This window comes from Lissotriton helveticus, chromosome 10 (genome assembly GCF_964261635.1).
Source record: "Lissotriton helveticus chromosome 10, aLisHel1.1, whole genome shotgun sequence".
NCBI lineage: Eukaryota > Metazoa > Chordata > Amphibia > Caudata > Salamandridae > Lissotriton > Lissotriton helveticus.
The window spans coordinates 132117893-132138658 of NC_136071.1; the positions used below are offsets into that span (position 1 = coordinate 132117893).

The 20766-nt window shown below is 43.2% G+C and overlaps 1 protein-coding gene across 1 annotated transcript in view; it reads right to left on the bottom strand.

Moving 5' to 3' along the window:
• The window catches only part of BAIAP3 (BAI1 associated protein 3), a 1057809-nt gene that overhangs the window by 175879 nt on the left and 861164 nt on the right, over window positions 1-20766 (bottom strand). Inside the window, exons 15-17 of the mRNA XM_078664937.1 lie at window positions 18506-18623; window positions 15664-15788; window positions 15435-15525 (exon numbers count right to left, since the gene is read on the bottom strand). Coding sequence (XP_078521063.1) covers window positions 15435-15525; window positions 15664-15788; window positions 18506-18623 — 334 coding nt within the window. The remainder of the gene's footprint in view (window positions 1-15434; window positions 15526-15663; window positions 15789-18505; window positions 18624-20766) is intronic.

The window sequence follows — 20766 nt, forward strand, 5'->3', positions numbered from 1 at the left end:
GGGACTGGAGTTGGAATAGTAAATTAAACTATTCACTATCCAACACCCAAAAGCGCTATGCGTTGTAATGGTATGGGATGTGAAAACCGCGTTGTAAAGGCATGCGATGTAAAAGCATGCGTTGTAACATCATACATCCATGCCAAACACAATGCGGTAAATGTATTGTGTTGCGTAATTTACAGCAGTTGATCTTGCGAGTCAGGAAAATCTTTTTAAATGAATATTTATTTGAGATATTGTTTTACGGTATGTAAAGTAATGGGATGGAATGTAACGTGACTCTCCTTACTTGTTCGGAAGAGGTCGCTCCCCCACGCTCCCAAGGCTTGTTGACTCCGTGACCAGAGAGCGCTTGAAAGCTGTCCCGCGGTATCGTAGCGCCTTCCAGCTGAGTCCTCAGCGCGACCTTTCCCCCGCATTACTGCCACTGCCTGCATTGCTCGTTTTTACATGTTGTAGCGAATTTGTGCATTGTGCGTTTTACCATCTCTGTACTGTATTGTTTAAGTCTGTGCATAGTTGTCTGAATAGTACTTTACTTTATGCCCCATTGTACCTCCGTTTATCCCCCAGGCTCGCCCAGTTCCGATTTCTCCTACTCGCAGCCATTTTGTTGTTTGTTGTGCTTCCTAGACCGTAGCTCCACCCCGCTCCCGCCTCCCAGCTGACCCTGCCTCCCACAGGTAGTTGTGGATCTGCCCCACCAAACACGCGCCGTGACTCTCCTGACTTGTTCAGAAGAGGTCGCTCCCCCACGCTCCCAAGGCTTGTTGACTCCGTGACCAGAGAGCGCTTGAAAGCTGTCCCGCGGTATCGTAGCGCCTTCCAGCTGAGTCCTCAGCGCGACCTTTCCCCCGCATTACTGCCACTGCCTGCATTGCTCGTTTTTACATGTCGTAGCGAATTTGTGCATTGTGCGTTTTACCATCTCTGTACTGTATTGTTTAAGTCTGCGCATAGTTGTCTGAATAGTACTTTACTTTATGCCCCATTGTACCTCCGTTTATCCCCCAGGCTCACCCAGTTTCGATTTCTCCTACTCGCAGCCATTTTGTTGTTTGTTGTGCTTCCTAGACTGTAGCTCCACCCCGCGCCCGCCTCCCAGCTGATCCTGCCTCCCACAGATAGTTGTGGATCTGCCCCACCATCCACGCGCCGTGACTCTCCTGACTTGTTCGGAAGAGGCCGCTCCCCCACGCTCCCAAGGCTTGTTGACTCCGTGACCAGAGAGCGCTTGAAAGCTGTCCCGCGGTATCGTAGCGCCTTCCAGCTGAGTCCTCAGCGCGACCTTTCCCCCGCATTACTGCCACTGCCTGCATTGCTCGTTTTTACATGTTGTAGCGAATTTGTGCATTGTGCGTTTTACCATCTCTGTACTGTATTGTTTAAGTCTGCGCATAGTTGTCTGAATAGTACTTTACTTTATGCCCCATTGTACCTCCGTTTATCCCCCAGGCTCGCCCAGTTTCGATTTCTCCTACTCGCAGCCATTTTGTTGTTTGTTGTGCTTCCTAGATCGTAGCTCCACCCCGCGCCCGCCTCCCAGCTGACCCTGCCTCTCCCAACACCTACATATGACAGATGTCTTTCCGCGCAGCGTTCACGCGCAGCGGTCGCGCCCCATGCGTGCCGAAGGTGCGCCAAAGGTAAGCCCGTCTACGCCCGTCCGCGCCTGGACCACGCCCGGCGCCAGAACAACTGGGCTCCACAACCCGCACTCCTCCCGCTTAATGTATGACGCCTCGACCCTCCTAGCCCTCAACGCGGCCGATCAACACAATGCTACGATGCTGTCCCAGGACGTACCCACGGTCCCTTCGCCTGCCACTCCTGCAAGTTTACCAGCATCAAGACCCACACCAAATCCACTAACCCCAAACACAACTCCGACTCTAACCACCTGAAGTGCATCCTGCTGAACACCCGCTCGGTCCACAGACACGCCACTGAAATCTGGGACCTACTCGACACTGCTTCACTGGACGTGGTCTTCCTTACTGAAACCTGGATGAACACATCATCAACACCAGACATCACCATAGCCATCTCGGACACTTACAAGATCATCAGAAAAGACCGCGCCAACCAAACAGGGGGAGGCATCGCCATCGTCCATAAGAACACCATCAGAATCACGACCAGCTCCGACGTTAACCTTGCAACCGCAGAACACCTCCACTTCCAGATCCACACCGACCCCAGGACCACACTTAGAGGCACCCTCCTCTACAGGCCGCCAGGAACCCGTAAACAATTCAGCGAAGACATCACTGACTTCATCAGCCCACATGCCCTCGCCTCCGAGAACTACATTCTACTAGGAGACCTCAAGTTCCACCTGGAAAAGAAAAACGACAGCAACACCACCACCCTTCTGGACAACCTGGCCAATCTCGGACTCAAACAACTTGTTGACACCCCCACCCATGTAGCCGGACATACGCTCGACCCAATCTTCACCTCCAGCAAACACATCTTCTTCGATCGCACCACAGCTCTCCATTGGACGGACCATAGTTGTATTCACTTCAGCTACAAAACTACCCTGACCCACAACCCCCCACAACCTATTCCCCGAAGAAACTGGAACAAAATCACCATCGACCAACTCCTCACATCGCTCAACCAAAACATTCCCGCCCTCTCATCGGACCCAAACCAAGCGGCCACCAAACTCAAACAATGGATCACTCACAGCGTTGAAGAATTAGCACCCTTGAAAAACCACCAAACCAAACAGGGCAGCAAAAAGGCCCCCTGGTTCAACGACGAACTTAAGAAATCAAAGAAACACTCGAGAAAACATGGAGAAAAAATCCAACCACCGACAACATGACCACCTTCAAGACAGCCTCCCGGAAACACCACCAATTGATCCGATCAACCAAGAAATCAGCATTCAAGGACCGACTCAACAACAACGCCCATAACAGCAAGGAACTATTCAACAACGTCAAAGGATTCACCAACCCCACCGCAGCCGCAAACGACATTACTCCCTCCCAAGACCTCTGCGACTCGCTATCCTCCTTCTTCTACAACAAGATTGCCGACATACATAACAGTTTCGAAAGCACTTCCAATGAACATTCCTCTCCACCCCCCTCCGAACCTAAACCGCCCTCTAACAGCCTCAGCGCCTGGAACCCAATCACCACTGAAGACACCATCCACCTAATGAACTCCATCCATTCTGGCTCGCCAACCGACCCCTGTCCCCACCACATCTTCAACAAAGCAGACTCCATCATCGCACCCCATCTCCGTGATGTCATCAACTGCTCCTTCAACTCCGCTACCTTCCCAGAAAGCTGGAAACACGCCGAACTCAGCGCCCTCCTGAAGAAACCCACAGCAGACCCCTCTGAACTTAAGAACTACCGCCCAATATCCCTCCTCCCATTCCCTGCCAAAGTCATTGAGAAAGCCGTCAATAGCCAGCTCGCCGCCTTCCTTGAATCCAACAACTTCCTCGACCCATCACAGTCCGGCTTTCGAGCCAAACACAGCACCGAAACCGCCCTCATTGCAGCGACAGACGACATCCGAATGCTACTGGACAACAGAGAAACAGTGGCCCTCATCCTACTCGACCTCTCCGCCGCCTTCGACACAGTCTGTCACAGCACCCTCATACAACGCCTCAGCAACATCGGCTTACAAGGAAAAGCCTTGGACTGGATCGTCTCATTCCTCGCCGGGAGAACCCAGAGAGTCCGACTTCCCCCATTCAAATCAGAGGCCACCGAAGTCATCTGCGGAGTACAACAAGGATCATCATTCAGTCCCACCCTCTTCAACGTCTACATGAGTCCACTCGCACCCATCGCGCGTCAACACAACCTTAACATCATCTCCTACGCTGACGACACCCAGCTGATCCTCTCCCTCACCAATGACCCTAACACCGCCAAAACCAATCTTCACGAAGGCATGAAAGAAGTAGCCGAATGGATGAAAAACAGCCGCCTAAAACGTAACTCAGACAAAACAGAGGTCCTCATCCTAGGATCATCCCCCTCTGCCTGGGACGACTCTTGGTGGCCCTCGGCTCTGGGCACAGCACCTATACCCACAGACCACGCACGTAACCTTGGCTTCATCCTAGACTCCTCACTCTCGATGAACAGGCAAGTCAACGCCGTCTCTTCCTCCTTTTTCAACATACTTCGTATGCTCAAAAAATTCTTCCATTGGATCCCCTCCGAGACAAGAAAGACTGTCACCCACGCACTGGTCACGAGTCGATTAGACTATGGAAACACCCTCTACGCCGGAATCACAGCCAAACTACAGAAAAAACTCCAACGCTTCCAAAACGCATCAGCGAGACTCATTTTGGACATCCCTCGCCAAGAACACATTACCGGTCACCTGAAAGACCTCCACTGGCTTCCCATCAACAAGAGAATAACGTTCCGTCTCCTCACCCATGCACACAAGGCCCTCTACAATATAGGACCAGAATGCCTCAACACCCGACTTTCCTTCTACACTCCCACCCGCCAACTAAGATCCTCCAATCAAGCCCTCGCCGCAGTTCCACGCATCCAAAGAGCCACCATGGGAGGAAGATCCTTCTCCTACATGGCAGCCAAGTCCTGGAACTCACTCCCCACTCACCTCCGCCTTACGCAGAACCACATATCCTTCAGAAAAGAACTTAAAACCTGGCTATTCAATAAATAATTAACCCCCTCCCCAAGCGCCTTGAGACCCTCTGGGTGAGTAGTGCGCTATATAAATCCCTGAACTTGAACTTGAACTTGAACGTATGTAAACCCTAGTTAGGTGTTGTTGTAAGTTATATAATGTTTGAATTTTAGAAATAAAATCTTGGGAGTGCAAATCATGAAAAGTAGTAATGAATTTAAAATGCATCGATGATTAAATGTTAAATATCGATCTCTTCTCTACAAGAGAGATAAAGACTCATGCATTTTAAGAGGTTGTTCATTGTGTAATAAAACTGAGTGAAAAAATAGTTAAACTAGTGACAACAATTCTTTAAAGGCATATTGTAGAATGAGATATCAAATTATTATGTGGATAGACTTATGATTCCTGGAGGAGATGAGGTAAAGACTCTTTCAGCAGTTGGCAAATAATTCCTGTGATGGTTTAGGTAGGGTTCACGTCAGCATGTCAAGAATCTTGGAAATGTGATAATAAAAATAAACAAAGAAGTATAAAAGAAACCCTGATATCTAGATCCTGTCCAGTCTTCAGCCACCATTCCAGCTTTAGGTGGACACAAATTAACGGACAGGACTCTGTCATGGTAAACTATTGAGTTTTCCATCTTGTGGTCGGAGTAACTGCATATATATTAAAAAGCCTGCTGAATTCCCAAAGAAAATCAGCAAATAACTACCAAGGTAACCATTAAATACATTGTTTTTATATTTTACTAAGTAGCTTTGGTCATTATGTTCATTAGCCTTTAGCTGTAGAGTACTTTGTGCTCCTGTACCCCTGCACCACCAAAGGCTTCCTTCAACAGTGAAACGTCAACCTTGGCCCATGGAACCAAACGTCAGAACTCTTTGGTTAGCCTCACTGGGGTCCATCTGCCATTGTTGTTGGGTGGGCTTGACCTTAACCATAAGCATCGTTGATTACCCTCCCACCTCAACTGGACGGGCAGATTTCTACCTCCAATTCCAAGTTCAACATGCTTTATGTTGTGCTATGTATGTAAAGCAAAACATAGCAAGGACAAAAAAGGTCATGGGAGGAATGCTTGCAAATAGAGTAATCACCAACAAACGCTCTGGTTTTATTTCAACCCACCATTTCATTTGCCCATTATGCCACCTCAGATTAGACCCAGCAATAGCAATTCAGCCTTGGTCTTACTCTAAAAGGAACAGCCAAGCCAGGTCTTTTGTGGGTCAAATCAGTGAATTTCAGCTTCCTAGGCGCAGTGAACCCTAAAGCCCATTCCTGGGCATACCGATCATCCCTACGGCATTATACTAAGAAAGATGTGAGGAATGGAATGCTTGGAATTATCTCAGTCACTTTGGGTGCATTCCAGTCCATCATGTCTTTGGTCACTGCATCAAAAATAAGCCCATCTACCATGGTCGTGCTCCCATACGCACTAGTGAGCTCCAGACACTAGGTCACGTCTGTTCTGGACAGTAGAAAAAGGATTACAGAAAGGTTTTTTCCTTATTAGGCTTCTTGATTGAGGCATACCTTGAGTCCCATGGCCAAGCAGTTCTGGTTTGATAGGACCTTTGGGACAGGGTCAACACTGATTTACATATGGTTACTTAGTCTGTAATGCCACAGACAATTACAAAATGATGGAATGTAATGCAACCTTGAGTAATTACCTGTGGCTGACTTTAATTCACGTATTCCAACCACCAATGTTTGTGTCATTGATTGTTGAATCTTCATTCCCCAAGACGCTACTGATTCCTAATAGCGGTAGAGTTGTTCCCAAAACACTACTGTTGATTCCCATTGCGAGTGCTACATACATCCATAGGCATTTACATGCACCGTAGATTCCGAAAGCATGTGCTATGAGAAGGGTAATTCACCACCTATTCTTCTGTGGACCATACCGATGAAGTGTTCACTCGCTACAGCTAATCACCACTCCTCTGTGTAAATTAACAATGTGACTGTCCCTAAATGTGCTATGAAGCTAAATATATATAATGATAGCTGCACACACTTGTTTCTCCATGTAAAATGAAACATTTTGCAAGGAGTGTGGTAAGACCAGCCAGTTGTAATGCACCCAAAAATTATACTAGGATATGCAGTGACCCATGTTGACAACAGTTAGCATTATGAGTCACAATTACAAGATGCTTCTCTCATAAATGCATGAGATCCCCATCATTGTATGGTATTCAGAGGTTGGTCGAGGGCATTCAAGCATCAATGGAGACATTAAAAGCTTCCAAGTAAAACAGTAACAGAGATATGTGGATGTTTGCACCACTGTTTTTATTTGACAAAATATCTCAGGTCTGCAGTGAAAATCCATGATTAAACTGAGCTCCCTTGTTTTTCCTTTGACATACACAGACACATTTTTTGCATAAAACAATTTGTCAACACAGCTCCTTGCCTGCCTGACAACCAAGTGAAGCAATATCATATAAGAAATACAGGAAGGCGACACTCGTCAGATTAAAAGGTTGACATATGACAGATTTAATCTCATGTTGCTAGAGTCTGTGTGAAATTCCACAAATGTGTTCAATATTTTTACCAAGAAAGGAAAACCCTCTGCCTCGTCTGACAGTCCTTTTTAATAAAAAAGTGCCATCTGTAAGGAGCGAAGCCATAATAAATGCTCTTGACAGCTGCTGCTGTGCAGAGACCACTCAATGACCTGACATGCTGGGCAGATGGGGGGAGACGAGCACAGGTCGAACTTTAAGTGGGAAACACTTTTTATTAATGGCCTTTTATCCCTCTGAGTGCACCAGGCAACATCTCTCAGTGGTCCACCTGTTACCTCGGTGGACCAATTGCAAACTTAATATAGCCCTGTTATGTTTAGACTGGCACGCGCCAAGCACACCATAAAAGTCTCCTTGTCTATTGTGTCACAGTAGCTGCTCTCAGGCCTCTTAGATCTTCTGTCTCCTTGGTGTGGTTTATCTGTGAGTGCACTTGAATATCTGATAAAACTCATCCCTTCAATATTCTCGTTTAATCCACTGTAGTTTCTTTATAATAGAATGAAAATTGTGCTCTAACCAGAGGGTCGATGTACAGAGCGAATAAAATTGGCGTGCAGGGGCACCCCTACCGGGTCCCTCGAGATATGTTAATTTCTTCAGGACTACCACCCATTAGTTGGATTTTTGCTACTGTCTCGACATACATTGCTTTTATAGCCCTCAAAATATTAGGGCCAAAGCCCCTCTGCTCCAATATCCTCTATAAATAGCTCCAGGTGACACAATCGAAGGCCTTTTCCGCGTCCAGAAGAATCATGGCGATCCGACCCCCCACAGCTGCCTGGGCATCAAATAGGGTGATTGCCCGCCTGATCTGATCCGTGGTGTCACGACCTGGTACAAACCCGTGCTGTAGAGTAGACCGCCAATGATCCCTCCCAGCCTGTTGGCCAAGACCTTCACATAAATTTTGGTGTCCGCATTTATGAGGGATATCAGGCGATAAGAGCCTGGTTCTTCCTTATCCTTGCCCTTCTTATGAAAGACAACAATATTGGTACTTTTCCAGTATTCAGGAACAATTCCAGAGCACATTACACCATTAAATAAATCCAACATAAGCGGAGCTAACACATCCTGCAGGCACTTGTATACCTCAATAGGAATGTTATCAGGCTCTGTAGCCTTCCCAGCCGCCAGATCTGGCAAAGCTTCTTCCACTTCACTTATAATCATGTCGCCCTCGAGCGTTAATTTATCCTGATCTGATAGCTTATGACCAATATCACCCTGCTCCACACCTGCCGATGCTGCCCTATCCCCCTCACTGTACAGATGTTGATAGAAGTTCTTAAACAACCTACGAATATCAGCTGGCTCTTCAAACTCCTGATCCCCTTCAAGGATTTTAGAGATAACATTCCCACTGAATCCCTGCCTGATTTTCAATGCCAGAAGCTTTCCGGCCTGCTTCCCCGTTTCATACATTTCGCCCCTGTGCACCTGATATTCGTCTGCATTTTTCTGTGCTATCCATTTATTTAGGTCAGCCTTAATAGACAAAATTGAAGGCTTTGGTCGGTCTCATTTCCCCCTATAATATGCCTTAGATGTAGCTCCTCCGCCTTCATAAGCTGCCCTACCAATTCCTCATGTTCTTTCCGGTCTACTTTCCTCTGCATGGAAGAGAAGCTAAACGTCTCCCCCCTTGATCCCGACTTAAAAGCATCCCAGACACAATTGCGGGAGGCACTGAACCTATTTGCATCAAAAAATTCTCCAGCCCATTTTTTTAGGTGCTCTATAAATTTAGAGTTAACCAAGAGTCTCCTCTCAAATGTCCATCTGGAGCTAACCTTCGGGGTTTTATCCACTTCATATAATAAAATCAAAGGATTATGATCCGAGATGAGTTTTGGAAGTTTTTTAATCCCCCTCCCTCGACAGCTCTGAAGATGAAATAAGAAAGTAATCTAATTTAGTATATTTCTTATGCGGGTGTGAGAAATATGTAAACACTGTATCATGTTGCTCTTAATGCCCCCAAACATCTATTAAACTGTACGACCCAATCAGAGAACGCAAAGCTTCATAAACCCTGGGCTTGCTTCCCCTATAAATACTAGTCCCATCACTCTCCATGAGATCTGCAGGGATATTAAAATCCCCGCAGCAAATGAGGGGGGATACCCAATTCGGCAATTCTATTTCTAGATTGTCAAACAGCTCTGGGTCGTCCTGATTGGATCCATAGATTACGCACAGCGTTACCCAAATCTTAAGTTCAACGATTACCCATCGCCCCCAGGGATCTGCTAAACAACGGCCAATGCCACCTAGACATGGTTTCCCCAGGATTGCCACTCCTCTAATAGTAGATGTCTGGGTAGAGCATGCCAGCAAGTCAAAACCTTTGGGAGATGTTTTTTTGCTCACGGTAGGTGGGTCTCCTGTAGACAAATTACATCTAACTGATTAGCTCTTGCAAAATACCCCAATATTTGCCTCTTAGACCAATCATTCAGACCTCCTACATTGATAGAACATATCTTAAGCATCCCCATTACTTCTTGGTACAAAACTACCTAGCAACTGTCTCCTTCCAACACAATATGATACTGATACATATAGCATAGTGGTCAACAAATATGAACCATAGTACCGGGTAATCTTATTTTTTCTCCCCTTAAGAGTGCGCCCCAACCCCCCTCCAACCCTCCCACCACCCCTGTCACCCCTCACCCTCCCTAGCTTATTATGCCGCTCCACCCCACTGGGACGCTCAGACAAAAGTCTGTGCATGTGATGTATGCTGTGTAAGTGGGCAGTGGCTACCTTGCCGTAAATATCTATCCCTATCAAACCCTTAAATCTTCAAAAAGAAAAAAACTATATCATACCTAACCCAATAGAGAAAACCCTCACAACTAGCTCCTATCTACAAAATCTATCCCCCACCCTGCTCCCTAGCCTTATATATATTCAAACATGATACCATTTCCCCTTCCCCATCCTACCCCCTCAACATAGCAAAAAGATCCGTAGAACAACTCTATTTCCCTAAGGAGTCCAACTACTCTTTATCTTTTAGTCCCTGAAAAGTCGGTAAATCGTTCTTTATTTAGCCAGGGAGTCCAGATATTCTTTGACTTTAATCGCTGACACAAAGAATAATGTGGTACCGTTATTTATCACTTTCAATTGCGCTGGGTCGACCAGATACACCTGAATTTTCTTGTCTTAAAACAGTTTTATGAGATGTCTCAACCTCCAGCGCCTCTCCACTGTTACATGACAGAAGTCGGGCCGTACGAAGAAAGAGACCCCACCGCTTGATCTTTTGGCATCCGGCCTTGCTTTATTATAGATCGCTTGACGCAAGAGGAAGTTTCCAAAGAAGACTAGTAAGGCCCGGGTTCTGTCCCCCTCTTTTGCCGGTGCTCGAAGTTTTAGCGGAATGCGAAGAGCCCTTTGGATCTCTGCCGCCCAGTTCCATTCTGACACTTCTGGGAAGGCCACTTTAAAAAGGTCGATTACATACCGTCTGGCATCAGACCCTTCGAGACCCTCCTGCACGCCCAGCACTCAAAGATTATTTCGTCTCTGTCTGTTCTCGGACTCTTCGAGTTTCCACTGAATGTCTTTAATTTGAGCCCCCTGAGCCTCCACCAACGATACAGCATTAGATGCGTCTGTTTCTGTCCCGACAATCCTTTCCTCCAAATCGGAAACTCTACCACCCAGATTTGAAAATGCCTTGGACAACTTTCTCACAACCCCCTGCATTTTCCTCATCCCCGCCTGGGCTTTCTGGCTATCTTGTCTAGTTGTCTCTCTGTGAGCCAGGATGGCTTGATGTATTATGTCCAGAGAGGGGGGGCACCTTCCTCTATCATAGGTACCTTCCTTGGAGCACCTGTGAGAGGGGTAACTGATGAATGATCCCAGGTCAGCTCACTCCTCCCCTTATTGTGGGCCCCCTTATTCTGGATGCCATTCTGCTGCGCGGATTTTACGGCTGTTAGAGGAAGCTCACCCTCGGTGTACTCCCCATATGACTTCAGGTTACTGCCCCCTTGCGATGTGCTCAATATGTTGTCAGACCATTCTGCTCCTTCAGATAGAGAAAGAAGCAATCACTTGGCTCTTTTTCTACCTCATCTCTGTCATTTTCCCCTGCTAACTCAACTGAGGTATTCACTATAGAGCCAGATAGGGGCTGATTACCAGATTCCTGGGCCTGGGGATGTCCGATATTCTGTACCTCCAGTCTGTTGTTCACGGAACTTTCAACACTCTCCCCCTTATTATTGCTCACAACGCCTTGGTCTGTGGCCTCCCGTTGTGCTAAAGATATAGAATTAGGGGACAATCTCCTTGTTCCTACCGATGTCTCCAAGAGGGTAATCACGGGGGGCAGACTGCTGCCCGTCGCTCTATTCTTTTCCTCACTGTCGCCCTCGATACTGCCTTGTAGAGGCACCTCCTGGGTGGCTGCTTGGCTCACCTCGTCAGATTGGGTACTGCTCCCGTTGTCCGCAGCACGGCTACCCAGCCCTGGAGCCGCTGAGTCCTTCGCCCTCTGCAGGAGTTCAACAACCGAGGGCCCCGCCGGCCGGCTCTTTGACGAGGCTCCGCCTCTTCCTCTTCTGAGTGTCGGCAGGTCCGGGGAGAGAAGTTTGTTCGTTAGCGGCGAGGTGCTCTTGCTACTTGCCACCGCATCCGCTGCTCCCTACATACGCCTTACGGGCAGCCGCCGCTGCAGACGCCTTAGCCGCCGCTGACATAACTTTCGGGGCCATCATGGAGACTCCTCCGTCTCTTCCCTCAATCAGCTGGACAAGAAACTCTCGCAGGTATTCCTTAATTAGGCGTTTGAGAGAGCGTGAAACTATGCCTAAGCGGAGGGCCCCCAGAACATCGCTTCGATATAGCATCTGGAACAGGGGGGGATCGAAGCGAAAGTGGGGAGGGGTGGGTAAAGTCTACTATGTCGGTTTCTCCTTCAGGTATTGCATTTAGTGCAGGGTCATAACCTCGAACCTATTGCCACTGCCCACTAGCCCAGCAGTCGACCAGCTACGCGGCCGCCATCTTGCCCCCTCTCCTCTTGTGTGTCAAATTCATCTTAGACTGTGAGAGTATTAATCCAGTGGTGTGCAATGGGTTTGAAACCAAATTATTGGCGTATGCAGATGGTCTGGCCATAACAATGCCAGAACGAGAGCAGGCTATGGCGGCCCTCACAGGGATTACTACGGAATTTGGTCAATATTCAGGATACCATCTCAATGAATCAAACACCCAGATAATTTGCTCAAATAATATTCCTAAGCGGGACGGTAGATATCTGGAGTCAGCAGTATATTTGGGGGTTAGGAGCAATTCCAAGGCAGATTTAATTGTTAAGGAAAATTTCTTGCCAGCACTTAAGTCAATTACGGCAAAGTTAAAAAGAATCGATTGTATACACCTGTCTACAATAGGCAGAGTTAATGTCATTAAGATGACCATGTTCCCCAAGATATTGTACCTTTTTCGTACTATCCCATTGGTGGTTGGGGAGGAAGTGCTTAAATCTATAGAGGCAGCCTTTGCGAATTTCATCTGGCAATATGGGAAAATTAGACAGTCTATGAAGTAGCTCTCACATCCATCGGATAAGGGGGGGTTAGCGGCTCCTAATATTAGATTTTATATGTTGAGTTGTCTTTTCAGTCAGATGGCTATCTTATTAGATGGCATATCAAGTGTGTCTGACTCTTCTTTAGGGTTAAGATTCCCCCCTTCCATTTTTGAGCTGCTGATAGGCAAGGAAGCTACCGGTGTCTTGTTGCATAAAACGGACAAACGCTATTTTAATAAAAAAAGATATAAGATATTGGAAAGCGCCTGGAGGGTCTGGAAATGTATCCAGAAGCATCTGGGAATCCCGAAAATTAATTATTATACCCCACTCTGGAACTCTAGTTTGTTTCCATATTTTAGTATGGATAGACTTTGGAGATTGTGGGAGGGCCAAGGAATCAGAAGATTGGGAGATCTGTTTGGTGGAAGTCCGATTTTGAGTTTTAACGAGATTCAAGAGCAAATTTGGAATTTCAGCTTCGCAAGGCTTTAAATTCCTGCAGATACACCAAACGCTATTAAGGATCAAACCACCCATCACTCCAGGGGGTAAAAACAATGTGATGGAGTATGTTTTGGGTGGGGGTTTTAAAATTAAGCAGATCTATAAAGCCCTAATTTCAACTCTCCAAAATGATGTGGATAAAATCGAAACAGCTTGGATGGTGAAATTAGGGGACCCAGACGTTGACCTAGACAAGGCTCTCCAATTAGCTGGGAAATGGTTCCGCTCTACGAATTTGAGAGCCCAGCATTATAAGACGGTATTCAATTTATATTTTACCCCGGCTAAGCTATTTGGGTGGGGCAAGAGGGAAGATGACAAATGTCCTAGATGCTCTGAGGGGTCAGCTGATCTTGCCCACATGTTTTATCACTGCCAAAGGTTATCAGAGATTTTTATTAATATCCAGATATTTTGGGAGGGGCTGCTAGGTATTAAGATCATCCTATCCCCTACCCTAATGCTCTTAGGGCATGACAGCAACCTAAATCTGAATAAGGAGGAAGAAGCGTTTGTTTTTATGTCTGTGGTGATCCTACGGATTATTCTGGCAGCAGGCTGGAAGGATACTGCGGCCCCCTCCTTTCAGATGTGGCTCTCTCGCCTGTTAGGGATTCATAATATTGAGGCAGCCCTATATAGGGGAAGAGGTGACAAGTAGCACTCTATAAGAACCTCCCGATTGATTTACATTGGTTTTGTGTTGATGGTGCAGTGGGTTAGAAGGCACCGTAACACAGAAGGGCTACACTGAATCATATTAAAGAGCCAGGTAAGAGTAGGCCCAGGAGGTTGTTTTGGTTAAGTTCAGAATGGATTTGTTTGAGATTGTCCTCTAAAGAGTACTTGTTTCTTTAATCCTGTAGTCAGTTTTGTAGGATGACGCACGTCTACTATATGTGTGCAGGTACAGTCATTCCTTTATTCATTAGCAGACCACACTCATCACGTATTGATCATGTATATATATAGAATGCACTAGAGTTCCCCATGTAGGGATGATATCGAACCGTCTATAGATGTATAAGTCTGTGCATGTCTCATCACAGCAATATTTGGAGTACTATCACATCTTTTTGGAGCATTAGAGCCATTTTCAGAAAGTTTTTGTTGAGGCATTGAGGAGAACTCCAGCATTTTCAACAGGTTTAATTGCAACTATACATATCCGTTTACTTCCCTCGTAAATCCATGTTTGGGTTTTCACAAGTCAAAGAAATGATCTGGTTTAGATCTGTTGTCCTTTGTTCAAAGACTCTGATTTAAACACAGGACCCATGTGTGCTATTGTGTGAAAATAGCCATGAACTAAATCATAACTTTAACATGTGCCTACATGTGTGCTTCCTTGTGACAAAACAGACTGAACAAAACAGATATCTAAAATACATATCTTCAGATACAATTTTAGCATGTACCAAACTAAACTTCAAGCAGTTGCCTTGAAGAACGATGGGACTTGAATTATGATTGTAAACTATTGAATCTCGCAATTAGGGGAAACAGGCTTTCGCTGAACATAGAAAGTGTTTGCAGTGTATTTATCACAATGAACTCTCCTTTGTACAGACTTGTGGGCTAATGAAATACTAGCCTATAAGCTTTTCAAAAAACAAAGCAATGCTGTACCAGTGCTACCTACTTTTTGCCACTAGGGCTGAATTCATACCAGGGGTTGGGACATATACACAAGACATATTTAAAGATAAGGAGTCAAAAGTGCATTTGTTTACATAGCCAATATTTATCCTTAAAAAACGTATTGATTGTGGCTATTGAGGAGCAGTCTTCCAACTCTGCATCTTTTTTTTCTCTTCAAATCTCTCCTCTAAACTTTCAAAGTTTTCATCTCCTAAACCTGCATATTCAATAGAATGTAAAGCTATACTAAAATCACATTTGAAGTATACGTTAATATACGGAGGTGGTGTGTGTACAAGGTGATGCTTCATTTACGTGCAGTCTGTTAACTCTACCACTATCTGTAAACTCAAGAGCTGAAGACATGCAATAGTAGTAAGAAAAAACAGACCTCTCTTTGTAATATCTAAAGCATACCATATCTCAGAGTCTGAAAGTATCATGCATTATGCTTTCTAAGCAGAACAATGAAAAAAGAGACATCCAAAAGTATAAAATACCTTTACAACAGTGGTAATTTCTAGGTGAAGCTCATTATGAAAGGGGCAAACCATTTTAAAAGCCTGCATGCCATGGATTTGACTGAGACACCTAGCAGAGGCAAAAAAACAGAAAAAAGCGCAGCTAATGAAAACTCAGATCCAAACAAGACAGGTTAAAAGTGCAAAAAAAGAGTTGTAACTATATGAGTCACCATTTTCACTTTCAATTGCCATTATATTACATTACCTGAGTAGGAATTCCAAGCGCGTGACTACTAGAGGGTTGGGGACAGGAAAGGCGTCTCGCACATTCCGCAAAAGTGTGAAGCAGTGTTCGATGAAAAGGTTAAGGCTTTCAGCTAAACTTTGCTCCTGGATTATCGAGAAAAAAAATACATAGAGCAAAAACATATCTGATGAGATGCTGTAAAGTTAGAATAATGGCTCTGTAAGCCGTAACGGTTTCTCTTGGCAATTCTAACATAACAAAGTATATATAGATATATCAATATCTCTCTCTCTCTCTCTCTCTATATATATATAGAGATATATATATATATATATATATATATATATATATATATATATATATATATATAGAGATATATATATATATATATATATATATATATATATATATATATATATATATATATATATCTCTATATATATAGATATAGATATCTACACCTCTGCTGTGTTACAGACAGTTTAATTGGTTAATAGCATCTGTAAATAGCCTTGCCCTTCATCCGAGCTGGCTTGTTATTAAATATTTTGGGGTAAAAAACCTAACATTCAGATTCGGAAAGATGCTCTGAATACATGTAAGGTGTGAAAAGAGAGAACTGTTTCAAGCAGCCTATTGAAATTTTATTCACTAGGGGCCAGATGTAGGTGTCAAAATACCGGTCGGAATCGGCCCAAAATACCGATTTTCGGCCGTTTCCGACCGGTATTTTGACATTGGTATGTAGGGGCTCTGAAAACATACAGATTCGGTAATTTTACCGAATCCGTAATTTTACCAAATCGGTAAAATTACCGATTCTGTAAAATTACAGAATCTGTAAATTTTACCGATTCGGTAAATATACCGATCGGTAAAATTACCGAATCTGTATTTTCCTATGTAGGTAGCACTTTTAACACTGCTACAGGGCTTTCAGGATTCGGTATTTACCATGCAATACAATTGCATGGTAAATAACGAATTCTTGTGTACATGCACATCTGTGCATGTACACCTGTGCCATGTGGCACACAGACATGCCCTAAGGGCATGTATGTATGCCACATGGCGCACAAGCCAGTTACAGGGGTGCAACAGGGAGTCAAAGTGACACCCTGTCCCCCTTTGCAATTCGATATTTTTACCGATTTGGTAAATACCGAATCGGTATTTGCTATTGAATTCTATGGGCTTCAAGGCCCATAGGATTCAATAGCAAATACCGATTCTGTAATTACAGAATTGGTAAATACCGAATCCTACCGATTCGGTATTTTTTACCGAAAAATTACCTACATTACATTTACCGATTCATGAATACCGAATCGGTAAAATTCGGTATTTATGAATCGGTAACATCGGGCCCTAGAGGTTTTACAATAATGCTGAATTTTTATTTAGACCGTAGGTAGCTGTATTAGGCTTCGATGTGTAAATGTATCATTTCTGGGCCTGATTCACAATTATAAACTTACATTGTTGAGTAAGTTTCCAAAGTTTTTGCTATTCATAAACTATGAGTTAATAGTAAGTTTATGACAGTTTCCACAGTCATAACTTTACTATTAACTTGCAGCATGTGAATAGCAAAAAAGTAGTAAACTTACACAAATGTTTAATTTTAACCTTTGTGAATCAGGCCCTATATTTTTACGCTGTATTTGAAAAATTTTAATATATATTTTATATTTTTAATGTCGGGTATTTTTTAATCTTTTAACAATTTGTTTAATGTTTGCTGCTACTAGGCAAAAGGGCAAACAGGTTTGCACATTGAAAATATGGATCAATAATATTCACGCTGTTTTGCTGTGTTTGTGTAAATTGACAAAAAATATATTTTTCCACTATTCAAATTGAAAGCTCTGAAAAAGCATTGGTCAATAGCTATCATTAAAAATGGTGCAAAATAATGTTGGACTTTTTAAAATGTGATTCTTGGATGTATTTGTTGACATCTCTATTACACAGACAATCATTTTAAAGTATAAGGAACAGTGTCTTTAGACATTGGCAGCAATAATTTCACAATCTATTTCTGCATTATTGTTACATGCCAAAATGATGTGTAGCATTGAATGAAAATAAGATTCTTTGGTTCATTCTATATTTCAAAGCAGCAAAAAAGTGTATATTTAAACTTGCATAGGGCAATGTGTCCTAACATTTCTTCTGTGCTGAATAGTAAAGTGATCAATTTAAGTTGAATAGATATTTCTTGTAAAGTTAAAATATTTCTTCATTTTTAAATTTTCTTATACTCAAAATCACAACTATAACACATTAGGTAGACTCTGATTTTTAGGAAGTAAGATGTGTTTTATATTCATGGAAAAATAGAATGGCGAATGTGTTACATTAGATCCTAGTGTGATAGATGTAGGTAGCTATGCTGACCATTTAAGAAGACAAATAAAGCATAAAACCCACTATCTGAAAGTGCACCCTTCAAGTTTTATCATATCCTATTACATAGCAGAGATCCGACTTACTACACAGTAAAACTGTTATATGTATTAAAACTGTTTGTGAACATCACTGAATCCATCAGTTCATTTCCTGATCAGACAACAATATATCACCCTATTGAATACAAACAGAAAATGCTTTCAATGTAACATTTACCATGTTTCTGCACTGAATTTATAGGAATATTGTATGCAATATCAGTACAGGAATTAACAGGCAGGTTTCAGAATCAAAGTAAAGCTCTTACGTTTTATCACAGTCGATGTCGATTTCAAGCAACTCATCCAGCCAAGGTTTCCATATACAGATAAGTAAAACAAAGTTTACCTGGTGTTTCTCTCCAAGGTACTCATTCTGTCTGAAATAACTGTATAACAGCAGTTCTTACTTGCTCTTTCTGGCACATCTGAGGGTCCCATTGATCTTCAATCTGCTTCAGGAGTCCGAGAAGGTAGCTGTAGTCCATACAATTAACCTGATTGTGCTTGCTGCAGGCCTGCCATTTTCTATGTATAGAATAAAGTAAATATATTCACATACAAACACACACACAAATATAGGCAGTAAAGTGAAAAATACAAATGCTCATGGTGATGATGCATTTAAGAGTAAAGTGAAGCAATACAGAAAGAAAACTATTTGGAAGTGTTGGTTCTTTGACATTATATAGTATTTAGTATTTCTCTGCAAACCTCTCCATGTCTATTGTATTGGAGACAATAGGGAGCCTATTCACAAAGGTAAATGGACAAAATAATGAGTTTCTAATATTTATTTTATAATTTTAACATGTTTTCATTTATATATTAATGTTTTGTGTTATTATTGTTTGTATAAATGTTATAGATTTTTTAAGTATACTTTGTAATATTAGGTAATTTAGATTTTTATAATCTTATTGCTAATAGTAATTTATAGTGTTGTAGCCGGTTGTTGGGTTTGTAGGGGGATAGGGTGGGAAGTTAATTAAGTAACAATTAATAATTTTTAAGTGTGTGTGTAATTGATATTAATTATGTACAGTTTGGAATACTTATTTTGCTTCTGATTTATTTTAGCTGCAGGTTGCTCAGTATGTAGGGGTATAGGGTGGGAATTTAATTAAGTAATAATTATTTGTAATTAGTTATTCATTTTGATTAATATTTTAATTGATTAATAATTATGTATAGTGTGTAATAATTCTATATTTTAGTTACACCAATAATATTCACATTCATCTAATGAATAGCACATGGGTAACCACAGGTTATGAAGGTCCCTTAGAGGAAGCACCTTCTGATGTACCAGAACTAAACCACTGCTTATTATAGACCCGTGAAACCCAATTAACTGCCACTTCATGAGAATCAATGAGCATGACAGTTGCTGATAAAACAGCTTGGATGGATGTTATCTCCAATTACTTAACACTGTAGTAAATAAATCAATCCCTCATGACATTTGTCTTTCACTGAGACGTGGTGAAGCTTACTAAAAAGGTGCTGCAGTTCATCAGCAGTTCATCTCTGTCCCTGGGGATGAGGCATCAAGGTCTAAAATGGTCTTCACTGCAGCTTCTTCATCATTTAATGAACTACACGTAATATTCTGTGCACAGATGTAAACCCAAGCTATCACTTACAGCTGACATTCGTAATATAACCATTTTCATGTTTATTAACACCTTCAATGCTAAGGCAATTCCCGCTGGGTGCTGAGCATCCTGGAAACCCATTGTTCATGACAAGGTCAGCTCGTCATAAGCACAGCTCCAGTAAACTGCATGACGAGCTGGCCTTGTCATTAGCATGGAAGTGGTTAAGAAATACACAATATACACATGCATATCACATATACAATATATTTACATGTATATGTGTGTAAATATATATATATATATATATATATATATATATATATATATATATATATATATATATATATATTCAAAAATAACTGCTCCGCAATTGAGAACACCCACACAACTTTCACTTGAACCTTCTTTATTCTCAGAGCCACCGCAGATTCAGGAAGGAAACCACAGCGTAGTATGACACCATTTGCCTACGCGTTTCGAGAACAACTCCCTTCTTCATGGCATGGCGTTAGTGGGGAAAATAGCAGCGTGCACAATGTTCCTCTCAGGTGAAATAGTGAGTTCAGGTCCCGCCCTAATTGGTGGGTCTCTCGCAAAGCACCCTGGTTCAGGTAGTCCAGGGCAATATATCAAATCCATAGTGGGTGCAGCTTACGTTATTCCTCAAGGTAATTGCCCGTTGGGTCGCTGGTGATCCCCCTTCTTTATCTGTTGCGTGACTTGCTCTCCGTAGAACAGGTAAGTTGTCCCGTATCTTGTGTCCATGCATGAGACACCCGGGTCTGTGGACACAGAGGGGTTGTTCTCGTGACCCTAGCTGGCCACTTAATATTCAAATATAACTGCTCCGCAATTGAGAACACCCACATAACTTTCACTTGAACCTTCTTTATTCTCAGAGCCGCCGCAGATTCACCCGGGTGTCTCAAGCATGGGACACAAGATACGGGACAACTTACCTGTTCTACGGAGCGCAAGTCACGCAACAGATAAAGAAGGGGGATCACCAGCGACCCAACGGGCAATTACCTTAAGGAATAATGTAAACTGCACCCACTATGGATTTGATA